Raw genomic sequence first — 13,448 nt, 5'->3', positions numbered from 1 at the left:
TGCATGTTTTTCACAACCAACCTGTTCAACCACTTTTGTCAGTGTTGCTCATGTCTCTTGTCCTGCGTTGCATATTCTGTTAATGGAAGTTTTGCACAAAGAAGAATTTTGAAAATTATATTAGTACATGGTGTGATATCAATTCTGAATGTTGCCCACTGATTTGTTTGGCAAAGGTGACAAGGTTTTGGGAGGCTCCATCTCTCTGACTGTTTAATCAATTTATACAATTTACCATGCTTGAACTTCATGCTACTTTTTTTTCTTCCACTTTACTAGGAACTAGAAGAGGCTCTCCTGATAAATGATGTTGACTTTCTTGATGACCTGATTGCTTGTTTGCTTCAAGGCTGCTATCAGCGCAGAGACATCACGTATGTACAAAAAAATCTTTTTGTTTCCTGTTTGAGAGAAAAGCTATAGCTTGTGAGTTCTTTGTTAATGTTTCTTGTCCAGAAAAATAAGTGAGATTTGGCACTCCATAGGCTGAGGATTTTTTGGTCGGTTTCTTGAACAACTCAGTTTGGCTGTTGTCAGGAAAAAATAACAATCGCAAAATTCATTCTACAAAACAGTGCCAGAAGTCCTGGAATTCTCTATAATAAAAGTGAAATTCAACTTATTCAGTACCGTAAATCAGTAGCTCTGGCTGTCGTATTGATTTTATATAATGGTTTAGGCCCTAAAGCAGGGTATGGTACCAACTTTTCACAAAATAATTACCATTAGCTGCTCCATCTGACCAGGGTTCATAATCATATAGCTTGTCACTCTTAATTCTTTTTAAGGTGAACACACTGGAAAAGGGATGTTGACACACCCACATTTCAGTAAACTTAAAGACTATTCTTTTTTAATATGGATATATATTTTTAAAAAAGCTTAAAATAACACCGCCCACAGCCTCTGCAATACCTACCATGAGGACTCAAACCCAACGGCAAGTAAAAGGACCAAAGCACTGTACATAGCTGTAGTCTGCCTTTCTGATTTCATGCCCGTTCATAAAGTGGATTTGCAATTTCTTTCACCTTTTCTTCCTTTTATGTCAATCTTTTTGAAATTTTACAAGTCTGAATTGTCACAACATTTGAGCAACTTACAGACCTGAACTGATATGGCTTCATCATTTGCATATCACACATCAATTCCACTCATTGTAAATGCCCTGTCACTCTTTGGTCTGTGTGGCATATTCCTACTTTTGATATCTACATGATTCATAATTCACATTTCTTCGACTTAGGGTTGTTCAGATTGCTTTCCTTATTCAACGAACCTTTATCTTTATCTTTTGCTCCAGCCAGGATGTAATCTGTTATGGGATTAGGCAGCTTGATCCTCCAGGAGACATTTTGGGTTAAAAGCTATTTCTTCTACTGTATTCCTTCCTTGTGTTGCTGTAAACCTTATGGAGGGGATGGGGGGATTATTTCTACAAGGTTGGCTACTTTAGGCAATTTTTTTAATTGAAAGAAAATTTTGGACTGCAGTTATACTGCAGCTACAGATTGATAACAACAGTTTTGAGTCACAGCTGGCGGCACCTTGATCATACTGCCAGGTCGTGGATCCAGCTTTCTAGTCAGAGAGACGTAATGTGCTTTACATATGACTGCACTCCCCGCTGGTTAATTATAAATGTGTTGAGAGCCTGTTTGGGACGGTCCGCACTCTTGGAACATTTAACTAAGCTCCGCTTTAGTTTTACAGAGTGTCCAGGAGTTCCAATGGTCCACTTATTTTGCTTGACGCCACACTGGAGTAACTTCATGTGGTATCAAGCTGAAGTGATGTGAGATTGACTTCACCAAAGGGTCTCGCACCTACCTATAGTCAAGTTGGAACTGTCTCTTCTGTATTGCTCTGAAATGGAAACTGCTTTGCAGCTATGCAAATGTGGCAACATAACTGCATCTGAAGCACCCTCGTCTCATTGTATAGGACCAGAAAGGTTCTGAGTTTGATCCTCAGGTGAGCTCTTGTCCTCTGTGTCCTCAGCCTAGGGAGGGAGAAATATTGTTTGGGATTCCTATTCCTAATTGCTATTCAGTGTCTATTGAGAGGGGGAGGAGGGAGAAAAACTATATATATATATATATATCCCGTTACCTAATGTATGTATGTATGTATGTATATTAGGTAACAGGATCAGGCTCTGCTTTGTGAATGGACTGCAGCATTTACTGTTCAGACTAGCCAATGAATGAAGAGCACTTGGATGAAGTACCAGGTGGCAGTCAGCATTCATGGAACCATGTGGCAGGATGAGTAGGTATATTTAGTAGAGCAGGGCAGAAAGCTGGGGGAATATAAGACCAGTTAATTTTGCATCATGGCAAACTGGAATAGAATATCAGCCCATTTGCCTTTGATTCAAGATGTGGAGATGCCGGTGATGGACTGGGGTTGACAATTGTAAACAATTTTACAACACCAAGTTATAGTCCAACAATTTTACTTTAAAATTCACAAGCTTTCGGAGGCTTCCTCCTTCCTCAGGAAGCCTCCGAAAGCTTGTGGATTTTAAAATAAAATTGTTTGATTCAAGAGGGAGATAACTCTTTATGCCAGGATGAATTCATTCCTCATATGTGCAAATATGTTAGACATTTTTATTCTGGATAAGTTACATAGGAACAGGAGTAGGTCATTCAGTCCCTTGAGCCTCTTCCGCCATTCATTTAGATTCATGACTGATCTGTACATCAACTACGTTTACCCACCTTTGTTCCATACCCCTTGCATTTTCGTGATTCCCTTAGACTGGAGACAAATGTCCTGGTTGCGCTGTCATAAATATTTGCCATTTATCCTATGTGAAATGGGTTTGTGCAGTTCTAACCTGTAGGTGTAGGCCTTTAGCTTCCAATTTGGCTATCTCACTGAGACATGCTAAAGAATGGCTAGTGTAGACACTTGCAGTCGGGCAGTGTGCTTTTCTAAGGCTTTGGCTAATTTGCATTTTGTTTGGATCTTCAATTGAGTGCCACTCTCTCTGAACTCCAACTGCAATATAAAAATGGCTTGTATCTGAAATGAAATGCTGGATACTAACAATGGGGTAAAAAATGGGAAAATGCTAATTTCTCCAGCACAGACCTCCCTCAACTTGATGAGCACAAAACAAAATCACTGAATCTGACCAGACTGAATGAAGGAACAATGTAAAAAAAAGTTTTTAAAAATGAAATTAAGATCTGGTAAAAGAGCAAATATAAGTACAAAATGTAATTATGAAGCTATAAATTAGACAGAAAGGAAGCATCCAGCAATAACAAACGGGAGCAGAAGGAAATCAAAAGACAAAATCAACTTTAAAAGAGAGAGAGTCTGGGGTAATCCAGAAAAAGCAGCATTCTCGGGACAGATGAAAAAGGCAAGATACAAACTGAAAGGCATTTGAAAAATGGACAAGATTTAAACCAGCAAGGCAAATTGAAAAGAAAATAATTTGAGTAGCAAAAGTTTATCTGGAAATGGACATGAAAGAAAGATTGTGAATGCAGTCAATTATAGTGGTAATTTGTAAACCGATGAAGAGGAGCTCAGGAGAGTGAAAGACAGGAAGATCTGTTTGAGAGTCCCCCAAGGATCTATCCTTGCCCCCCTCCTATTCTCATCTATGTGCTGCCGCTCAGCAACATCATCCAAAAATGTGACGTCATGATGCTGACGACACCCTGCGCTACCTCACAACCACCTCCCTCGAACCCTCCACTATCTCTCGTTTGTCACGTTGCTTGTCTGAGATCCAGTACTGGATAAGCAAAAATTTCCTCCAACTAAATATTGGGAAGACCGAAGCCATTGTCTTTGGTCCCTGCTGCAAATACTGTTCCCTAGCCACCGACTCCACCCCTCTCCCTGGCCACTGTACGAGGCTGAACCAGACAGTTCGCAACCTTGGTGTCCTGTTTGACCCCGAGATGAGCTTCCAACCACATATCCGCTCCATCACCAAGACCACTAACTTCCACCTCCATAACATTGCCCATCTCCGCCCCTGCCACAGCCCATCTGCTGCTGAAACCCTCGTCCATGCCTTAGTTACCTCCAGACTAGGCTATTCCAATGCTCTCCTGGCCGGCCTGCCATCTTTCACCCTCCATAAACTTGAGCACATCCAAAACTCCCTGCTGCCCGTATCCTAACTCGCACCAAGTCCCGTTCTCCCATCACCCTTGTGCTCACTGACCTACATTGGCTCCCAGTCCGCGAATGCCTCGATTTTAAAATTCTCATCCTTGTTTTCAAATCCCTCCATGGTCTCGCCCCTCCCTATCTCTGTAACTTCCTCCAGCCCTACAACCCTCCGAGATCTCTGCACCCCTCCAATTCTTGCCTCTTGCACATCCCTGATTTTAATCGCTCCACCGTTGGCGGCCGTGCCTTCAGCTGCCTAGGCCCTAAGCTCTGGAATTCCCTCCCTAAACCTCTCCGCCTCTCTACCTCTCTCTCCTCCTTTAAGATGCTCCTTAAAACCTACCTCTCTGACCAAGCTTTTGGTCATCTGTCCTAATACCTCCTTATGCGGCTCGGTGTGAAATTTTGTTTGATAACACTCCTGTGAAGTGCCTTGGGATGTTTTACTATTTTAAAGGCGCGATATAAGTGCAAGTTGTTGTTGCTGTTGTTGAGTAGAAAATGTGATAGTGTGAGTAAAAGAATGAAAGATTGTGATGCACACTGTTGCTGTACTGAATTGAGTAGAAATTAAATTAACCAGGAAACCCAACAGTATCTCTACTAAGCAAGGAAATTCTGTCTCTGAAATGCCAGTTACAGGTAATTTTTTTGGGGGGGAAACTGAGATTAAAAAGTAGGCAGAAAGAAATGGAGGACAGCATTAGAATCAAGAACAGAATCCCATGACAGCCCAGAAGCACCAGAGATGTTGCAGAAAATGCTGTTAAAAAACAACTGAAAAGAATAGAGAATATTATCAAAGGAACCAGAAAGAGCTGAGAAAAATAGTAATTGAATGTTCCAGCAAACTTGCAATAGAATATTGGAAGTCAAAGGTTAAAATGACAAAATGCGAGCGGGCAGTATGAAAACAAATTTCTCTGAAGTACTGTTGCTGATATTTGGTAAGGAGAAAAAATGTAATTAAGCAAGATTGAACACTGTTTTACAGTTTTAGCCTTCTCTCTCAAAAAAAACTACACATCAACAGATGGACAGTAAAGATCAGTTCCCCCATAATGCATGCACAGATTTATTTATGTAAGTAAATGTGGGAACTAATTTATTTATTTAAATTTGTTTGATGTCAACTAGACTTGGTTGGTAGCAAGCTAGTCTCTGAATCAAAAGATTGTCAGTTTGCGCCCCCCTCCATGATTTGAGCACATAATCTAGGCTGATTTGAGTGCGGGAGTGTTGCATAACAGAAGTACTGCCCTTTGGTTGCGATGTGAAACCTGTTGAGGTGGATGTAAAAGACTCCATGGCATTATTCAAACAACAGAGTGTTCTCCCAGTGTTCTGGCCAATACTCTTCTCACCAAAAAAAACACAGATTAACTGTTTTTTCACCTCATTGCTGTTTGTGGGACCTTGCTGTGTGCAAAATGACTGTTACGTAAACGGGGACTTCACATCAAAAAGTAGTTCTTAAAATGATAAAATGTTGCAACATTGATGGGCGAACATAAGCCACTTCATCTTGCAACACTCTACTTCCTGCTCCCTTTAACATTTCTCTTTTTCAAGTAACTATCTAATTCCCCTTTAAAAGAATTGGACTTTGCTCCAGTGGTGTTTTGTGGCAGTTTATAAATACAAGTTTGCTCTTTCTTTACCTACAGTTGATCAGGAAAATACTACTTATGTGCCATTGTAGTGTGGAGACTTCTTGTAGCCTGACTGTCTGTGACTGAAGTGTCATGCTGAGTAAATTGAATAGAACGACACCTAAGCAGCAAGGTGCCACAAAGAGCTTCTAAGCAACAATGCATCTGAAGTGACCCCTTTTGAATACTAAACTAATGTAAATTGCCTCCAACTTGCAGAAAGCTATCCATGACTGATCTTAACTCTGATTTAACCTTCCACGTGCTGTTTCCGATACTAAATCTAAATTCCACGCAGATAATAATGTTTTGTCACAGTGGGGTAGATTGGTTCAACATTTGGTGCAACATGGTCAGGGATAGGAGGTTTTATGATAGTATAATTAGTGCCTGGCAATCTAATAAATATTTCATTAACATCCGTTAACAATGAAATACCGTGAAGTGTGCAAATATGAAATTAAGTCAATGGTATTGCATTTATTTCCTACCATTTCTCTCTCCTTTTCCTTGGATGGTGCCCACATCTGACATGAGAAGGTTTGCTTATGCCACTCTTCAGGCCAGCAGGACATATATTTCAATAATGCCCGTCTACACCATCCCTTCCAGAGAGGACTGCCCTGGCTATGCTTGTCACCATCTTACTTTTATTTAAGTTGTATTGCTCCGAGGTGCATCACATCAATGAAGTGAATAAGTAACGGAAGTAGTTATTAAGTGTTTTATCTGTTAAAAAGCCTGTTGCAACAAATGTGCAGTCATTAAAAAAAATTGAAACCATTAAACAGTAAATGCTGCACAAATAGTACCCTTCAGTGAATAGAAATAAATTTTCTGACTTTGTGCTCCTAGCACTAAGCCTCGCTGCCAAGACTGCATATCCGGCTATTGCCCATGCGAAGGCTCTAATTTTCTGTCCATTAATTTAAATGTGATTTCCCAGTATGTACACTTGATGGGTGCTGCTTCACCCCAGCAATGCAAAGGTGGAAAATTTACCTGTTATATATTGCAAACTTTAATTCCTTATTCATGATGTGCTTGTCCCCCAGACCTGACAGTTGTGACATGTACCTGGAAGACATTATTAAACATCGATGGGAACTTGAAGAAGGCAGACCGAACCCACTGAAAAACACCAAGTTCAAAGAACTGCCCATTCGTTTACGTGTTGAACTATTACACAGGCTATGTGACTATAGATTGGATGCAGATGACGTGTTTGATCTTTTAAAGGTACAATTTTAAATAGAGGGGGAGGGTCTTGTTTCACACTATTCACTGAAGCTAACTACTTGCAGAACCAGTTTTCTTCTCTTATCTCCCCTTCTCCTCCCCTGAAGTTGTTCACTCCTGCAGGGTCCCCCATACGCTCTCTGATTCTTCACTCAAGAAGCCATTATTCCTTTGTGAATACTGATTGTAAGCTTTGGCAGACTATTTCCAATTGCCTGGATGAAATACAACTTCTTATAGCGCAACAGTAGTAAAAATGAAGCCATCCTGTTTAGTTCTCATTCATACCTCTATACTTCTAGATCTGACACAACTCCATCAATCTCCCAGGCTGCTTGTTAAAGCTGAATATGGCACAGCCTCATCATTCTCTTCAACCCCAAGTTGAGCTTTCCATATCACGAGACTGCCTTCACTCACCTCTGGGTTTCTCATGCTTTTCTAAAATCATTGAATTTTACAGCACAGAAAGAGGCCATTTGACCCATCAAGCCTGCGCCAGCTTTCTGAAAGATCTATCCACTTAGTCCCATTCCCCTGATCCTTTTTAAATTTTTCTTTTCTAATATCCATCCACTTTCCTTTTAAAAAGTTATTCTAAATTCTGCTTCTACCACTGTTTCTGGTAGAACATGACTTAACAACCCTCTGTAGTTTTAAAAAAGTTCTAACCTCTCTTTTTGGTGACAATCCTAAATTTATGCTGTAGATACAGGCTCAGCAACCAGTAGAAATGGCTTTTCCCTATTTAACTAATGAAAACCTCTCATAAGTTTGAACACCTATCGGATCTTTTCATTTAAGCAGAGAAGGTAAAGACAAGAGCTCTATCTTTCCATAACTAAAGCGTTTCATCCCTAGTATCATCTTAGTAAATCTCTTCTGTATCTTTTCCATGTTATTGACATCCTTCCTAAAGTCGGGTGCCCAAAACTAGGCACAATATTCTAATTGCAGCCTAACTAATGACTAATACAGGTTTTGCATTAACTCTTTGCTTTTGTACTCTGTGCACCAATATATAAAACTTATGAGCCCAAACGCTTTTTTTAACCACTTGATCAATTTGTCCTGCTTGTAAAAATTTGTACCTCTGAACCCCTAAGTCTCTTTGCTCTGCTACTTCTTTTAAAGTTTTACTATTTAATGTCTAATTTTGTTTGATAATGCTCCTGTGAATGCCTTGGGAATTTTTACTACGTTAAAGTTGCTATATAAATGTAAGTTGCTGTTGTGGTGTATATTTCCTCTCCTTGTGCATGTGGATGGTGTTGCCAAGAGGTGATGCCTGGTAGCCACTGATTTGTATTCCAGTATCTTTATTAAACTGTTACCTTTATAAGCGAAAATTGGGTTATCAAGTCACTAGGACAATCCTGGAGTCATATTATTGAACAGAAGTTGCTTACAAATTAAAAATAATATATAGTTTGATTTAGATTTGACTGTTATCTTTATCTGTGTGTCAGGGACTGGATGCCGACAATTTGCGAGTGGAACCTTTAGGAGAAGATGCCATTGGAGCAACCTATTGGTATTTCTATGGCACTCGTTTATACAAGGAGGGACCATCTTTGTCACTGGAGAAAAATCAGGCAGAAGAAATGTAAATTTCTGATCAGCATTTTATTTACATCAGTTAAGCTGTGTGTGTGTTTTTGTGTTTTCAATGGGTTAAAACTTCCACTCATTCTAGGACCAGGGTTTGGTGCACCAGGTGATGTTTCCCAGTGGTTAGTGGAACAAGCAGACTTGGAATCACTGTATCTGCTGAGAATTTTTTTTAAAATGAGTTGCAAAATAATACAAATAGATAATTTGTAGCAAAGATAGTCAAAATGTGACTGGAAATCAAAAATTAAAAGAATCAGAAGATAATGTTAACCACAAAGAATTGTGCATGTAAGGTTTTGTACATTGCAATAAGGAAATCCGAAATTTCATCCATTAAGGTTGCACTGGGGTTCACGAATCCTATTTATGTACGTGCTGGTTAATTGCAGTGACTGGTGACACCTATGTTAAATGTAAGTTTTTCAACCTTACAGGGAAAATGGAAAACTAAAAAGTTCTGATTACAAACTTGTGGATATGAAACCTAAAAAGAGAGGCCGACCTTCAAAACGAAAAAAACTAGAAGATATTTATTTAACAACCATGAGGTGAGCTGTTTCAAATTTACTGTAAATAGCACATTGGTCACTGGATTAGGCGTGGTTAAATCAATAGGCTCAGTCTTGGCACTTGTCCTCTGGTAACCTCATATTGACATCCAGCAAAGGAAAATAAATCTGTTCATTTCTATTCCGCACTGAGTTCTGCTTTGACAATCTCCTATTAATTAACTGTTGACGTGAGCCCATAGCATTAAAAAAAAATCACACATTTAAACTTCGGGCCTGAGAATGTGGAAAACTGAAAGACATTCTGATTATTTGGTCACCTTTTATGGTCAAGGTGCATTATTACTGAGTGCAAAGGAAGTCCAAGTTGCATTTGCCAGGTCACCCCTGCCTTGAGTGCGGTTTGCACCAGAATTATTACCGGAACTAGAAGTGGTGCACGCAAATGCCATGCATTCCTCCTTTCCTATTTTAAAATAAAAGAGTAATTTCCTGAAATGTCACCCCAGAAGAGCATTATGGTATCTGCAAGAACAGATAAAATAGATAAAATTATACTTACGCCAGCAATAACAACTTGCAGATTAAATTTAAATTTTATAAATGGAATTCCCCAACTTTTAATTAAAAACATTTGGAGTAATTTTCACCTGGAGAGTTGTCTGACATGGCATCTTGTGAGAACACTGGATGTATAACAGCAGCCAGCATTACATTGCAGGGACTGTTAGATGCTGCTGTACCGCAGGGCAGTTATGTGCCACAACATGCTGCCGAGTAAAGTAGCTAAGGGGAATACGGCCCCAAAAAAGCTGACAAATCAAAAATGACCTTAAATAAAATCCTACAACATGTGAAAGCAAATGGTTACACTAAGAGTGCAGAGGAATGCAGGCTTCTGGCTTAAACTGTAGATATCTCCAATATTCCTTCACTTCAGGTACATGAATGAAACTCCGAAAGCGATCCAAGTGTTATAGGTACAATATTTATATTGGAAGGTCTAGGAGATATTTTCTTCCCCGCCCCCCCCACCAGAACGTTTTGATTTTTAGTTGACAGTTATTTGGTGCATTTTTTTTTTGTTTTGGAATCTACCGTGAATGTGGGCATTGCATTTTGTACCATCTAAAAAGGAAGTAACTTTTGTTCCATGTTATTGAAAACTTCATAGAATATACACCACAGAATCAGGCCATTTGGCCCAACCAGTCCATGCTCCTACCCTTCTTCTAACCCCATCAACATATCCTTCTATTCCTTTCTCCCTCGTGTTTATCTAGCTTCCCCTTAAATGCATCTATGCTAGTCGCCTCAACTACTCCTTGTGGTGGGAAGTTCCACATTCTAACCACTCTCTGGGTAAAGAAGTTTCTCCTCAATTCCCTGTTGAATTTATTAGTGACCATCTTGTATTTATGATCCCTAGTTCTGGTCTCCCTCGCAAATGGAAACATCATCTCTACGTCTAAACTATCAAGCTCTTTCATAATCTTAAAGACCTCTATCTGATCACCCCTCAGCTTTCTCTTTAGAGAAAAGACCCCCAGTCTGTTCAATCTTTCCTGCTAGGTATAACCTCTCAGTTTTGGTATCATCCTAGCAAGTCTTTTTTGCATCTTCTCTAGGCGCAACTATTCTGTAATTGCTATCGTTGGCAATTAAATTCAGTCTTATTGACCATCGGATCATTCCAGTCGTGTCTGCAGGCTATAAATTTACAACTGTAACATCTTCCAAATGCTGCCCCCAACCCCAAATGGTGGAGTGTTTCTAGGTGGGATCTGGAGCATGCTCTCTGGAAAATTTTGATTTATATTATACTAAATTGGTGCATTGTCGTTAAAAAGAATGAAAAAGCTTGCATTTACATACGCCTTTCATGACCACAGGGCGTCCCAAAGTGCATTACAGCCAACAAAGTACTTTTTAAAAAAAAAGTGTAGTCACTGTTGTAACGTAGGGAAACACAGTAGCAAATTTACATACAGCAAGGTCCCACAAACAGCAATTAAATAAATGACTAGATAATTCTGTTTTTTTCCATAATGTTGGTTGAGGGATAAATTTGGCCAGGATGCTGGGAGAGCTCACTCCTCTGCTCCTCTTTGAATTGTGGCATGGGTTCTTTTATGCCCACCTGATCAGGCAGAAGAGAGCTCGGTTTAAGGTCTCATCTGAAAGATGGAACCTCTGACAGTGCAGCACCCACTCAGTTACTGCATTGAGGTGTCAATCTAGATTATATACTCAAGTCTCTGGAATGGGGCTTGAACCCATGACCTTCTGACTCTGAGGTGAGACTGCTACCACTGAGCCAAGGCTGATAATTTTAAATACCTTTATACTTTACTATTGTTATATTTTTAATCTTAAAAAATAGTTCTCAACAAATCAATCAAACTAAGCTTACCCAAAACTGTCCTCTCCCCCCACCCTCCCATGCTGCTTCCAGTTTCTCTCCTCTTTCTCTCTCATTCCTTCTTTTCTGCTCTTTTTCCTGCTATCACTTTCGATCTCACTATCTGTTTGATTCTTTCTACCTCTCTCTCTTCCTCCCTCGCTGTTTCTTCACACCTCTATCCCCCAAAGTGCAGCCCTCAGCTGCTGCTTCTCACTCGTTTTCTCCTCCCCTTTCCCAAAAAACACTGCTCTTACTTCACACACCACTCCCAAGACTACTACTACTACTCCTCTGTGCCGATGGGTAGGAGCTTGGGGGAAGTGCCTGATCCACACCGATTTTGACCTGTGAACATAGACAGTGCCTCAGATCACCATCTGCGTCAAATGAAGATTGACATGTATGACCTGCATAAAAATATAACTTGATTTTTTAATAAAAATCAATAACATTATTGCTTATATCGTTCCTGACGTTGGTGTCCTTGAGAGTGTCAATGGATGGCCTGTTTTGCAGAAATTTACATTGTAGAAAGGAACATTTTAAATTCTGAAAATTTGCTGATGTTTCTCAGACTGTCCATCATTTAAATAATGTTGCTCAAGAGTGAGAAACTGGTATTCCAGGACACTGTACAACAGGGTGTAGGTTTATACCTATGACTTCCCTGTCCATATCCTCCACACACACACATTGGTTCTCTTGGAGAGCACTGGGCAGGGGCTGTTCATGTGGAGGTAAAGATTTCCTCAGTTCGTCACTTGCAGTGAAATCATAAGCATGTCTTTTATACTCGTATTTACAATTTTACTATAGATACTGAAAAGAGAAAATCTACCCCATGAAGATAGTTTGTGCTGGAGTTCAGAATAATATAGTAAGCTGCCATAAGCTGCTGAAGGGTGTAAGAATAGTGGGCTTTCCTGCCAAGTAGGTTTTCAATTTACTGAATGGCATTTTACAGTGAATCCACAATTGTAACCCGAGAAGTGCCTCCAATAGAAGACTCGCAACAAGAATGCAAAAGCAGTGGTAAGCAAAACTTTTTTTAAAATGATGTTTTATTGCCTTGAATGGATATTTTTGTTAGGATGCATATTACACACTACATATTACACTGATACTTATTTGTCCCTATAAACAAATTTTAAGAAAAAGTCACCATTAATATTGATAGCTTGGAAAATTTAGTTTTGAATTTATAACAGGATGTCACAGTAGCTGTAAGCATAGAAACACTGAGTGAAGATGAATGGAAGTTCAACCCTTGGTCTGATTTGTTCCTAACCTCAGCAATGCCAAGCAGGGAGGTGCTCTGCAGAGGCTGTGGTGTCACCTGCAGGGTGGGGCAAATGTGGGGCAGAAATGGGAGAGAATAGTCATGCTTCATTGTTCCCAGCCCCCAAGTTCCTTGTGGCAACTGTCTACAGAAGGGACGATGGTAGTCATGATGTGGAGATGCCGGTGATGGACTGGGGTTGACAATTGTAAACAATTTTACAACACCAAGTTATAGTCCAGCAATTTTATTTTAAATTCACAAGCTTTCGGAGACTTCCTCCTTCCTCGGGTAAATGTTCAGGAACATTTACCTGAGGAAGGAGGAAGTCTGAACATTTACCTGAGGAAAATGTTCAGACTGAGGAAGGAGGAAGTCTCCGAAAGCTTGTGAATTTAAAATAAAATTGCTGGACTATAACTTGGTGTTGTAAAATTGTTTACAGAAGGGACAATAGTGGTCTGGGTGCAGGCTGTCTCAGCAGCACAGATGCCTAGAATTTACAAACAAAAAAGTTGCTCTTAGTTGCTGTTCCTCCTTTGTGTGTGTGTGTAAATAAAAGCTTTCACACCGTTTTCCGTTAAGTAACTCTGGTAGTGGAGTAT

The 13,448-nt window shown here is 39.8% G+C and overlaps 1 protein-coding gene across 1 annotated transcript in view; it reads left to right on the top strand.

The window, feature by feature from the left end:
- Positions 1 to 13,448, top strand: part of cecr2 (CECR2 histone acetyl-lysine reader) — a 142,945-nt gene that overhangs the window by 52,132 nt on the left and 77,365 nt on the right. The window contains exons 2-6 of the mRNA XM_067999628.1: positions 280 to 374; positions 6,854 to 7,037; positions 8,507 to 8,643; positions 9,086 to 9,199; positions 12,529 to 12,596. Coding sequence (XP_067855729.1) covers positions 280 to 374; positions 6,854 to 7,037; positions 8,507 to 8,643; positions 9,086 to 9,199; positions 12,529 to 12,596 — 598 coding nt within the window. The remainder of the gene's footprint in view (positions 1 to 279; positions 375 to 6,853; positions 7,038 to 8,506; positions 8,644 to 9,085; positions 9,200 to 12,528; positions 12,597 to 13,448) is intronic.

The sequence above is a fragment of the Heptranchias perlo genome, chromosome 18, assembly GCF_035084215.1.
Source record: "Heptranchias perlo isolate sHepPer1 chromosome 18, sHepPer1.hap1, whole genome shotgun sequence".
NCBI lineage: Eukaryota > Metazoa > Chordata > Chondrichthyes > Hexanchiformes > Hexanchidae > Heptranchias > Heptranchias perlo.
The sequence above is the reverse complement of the archived record's forward strand: the minus strand, read 5'-3'. Positions and strand labels throughout refer to the sequence as shown.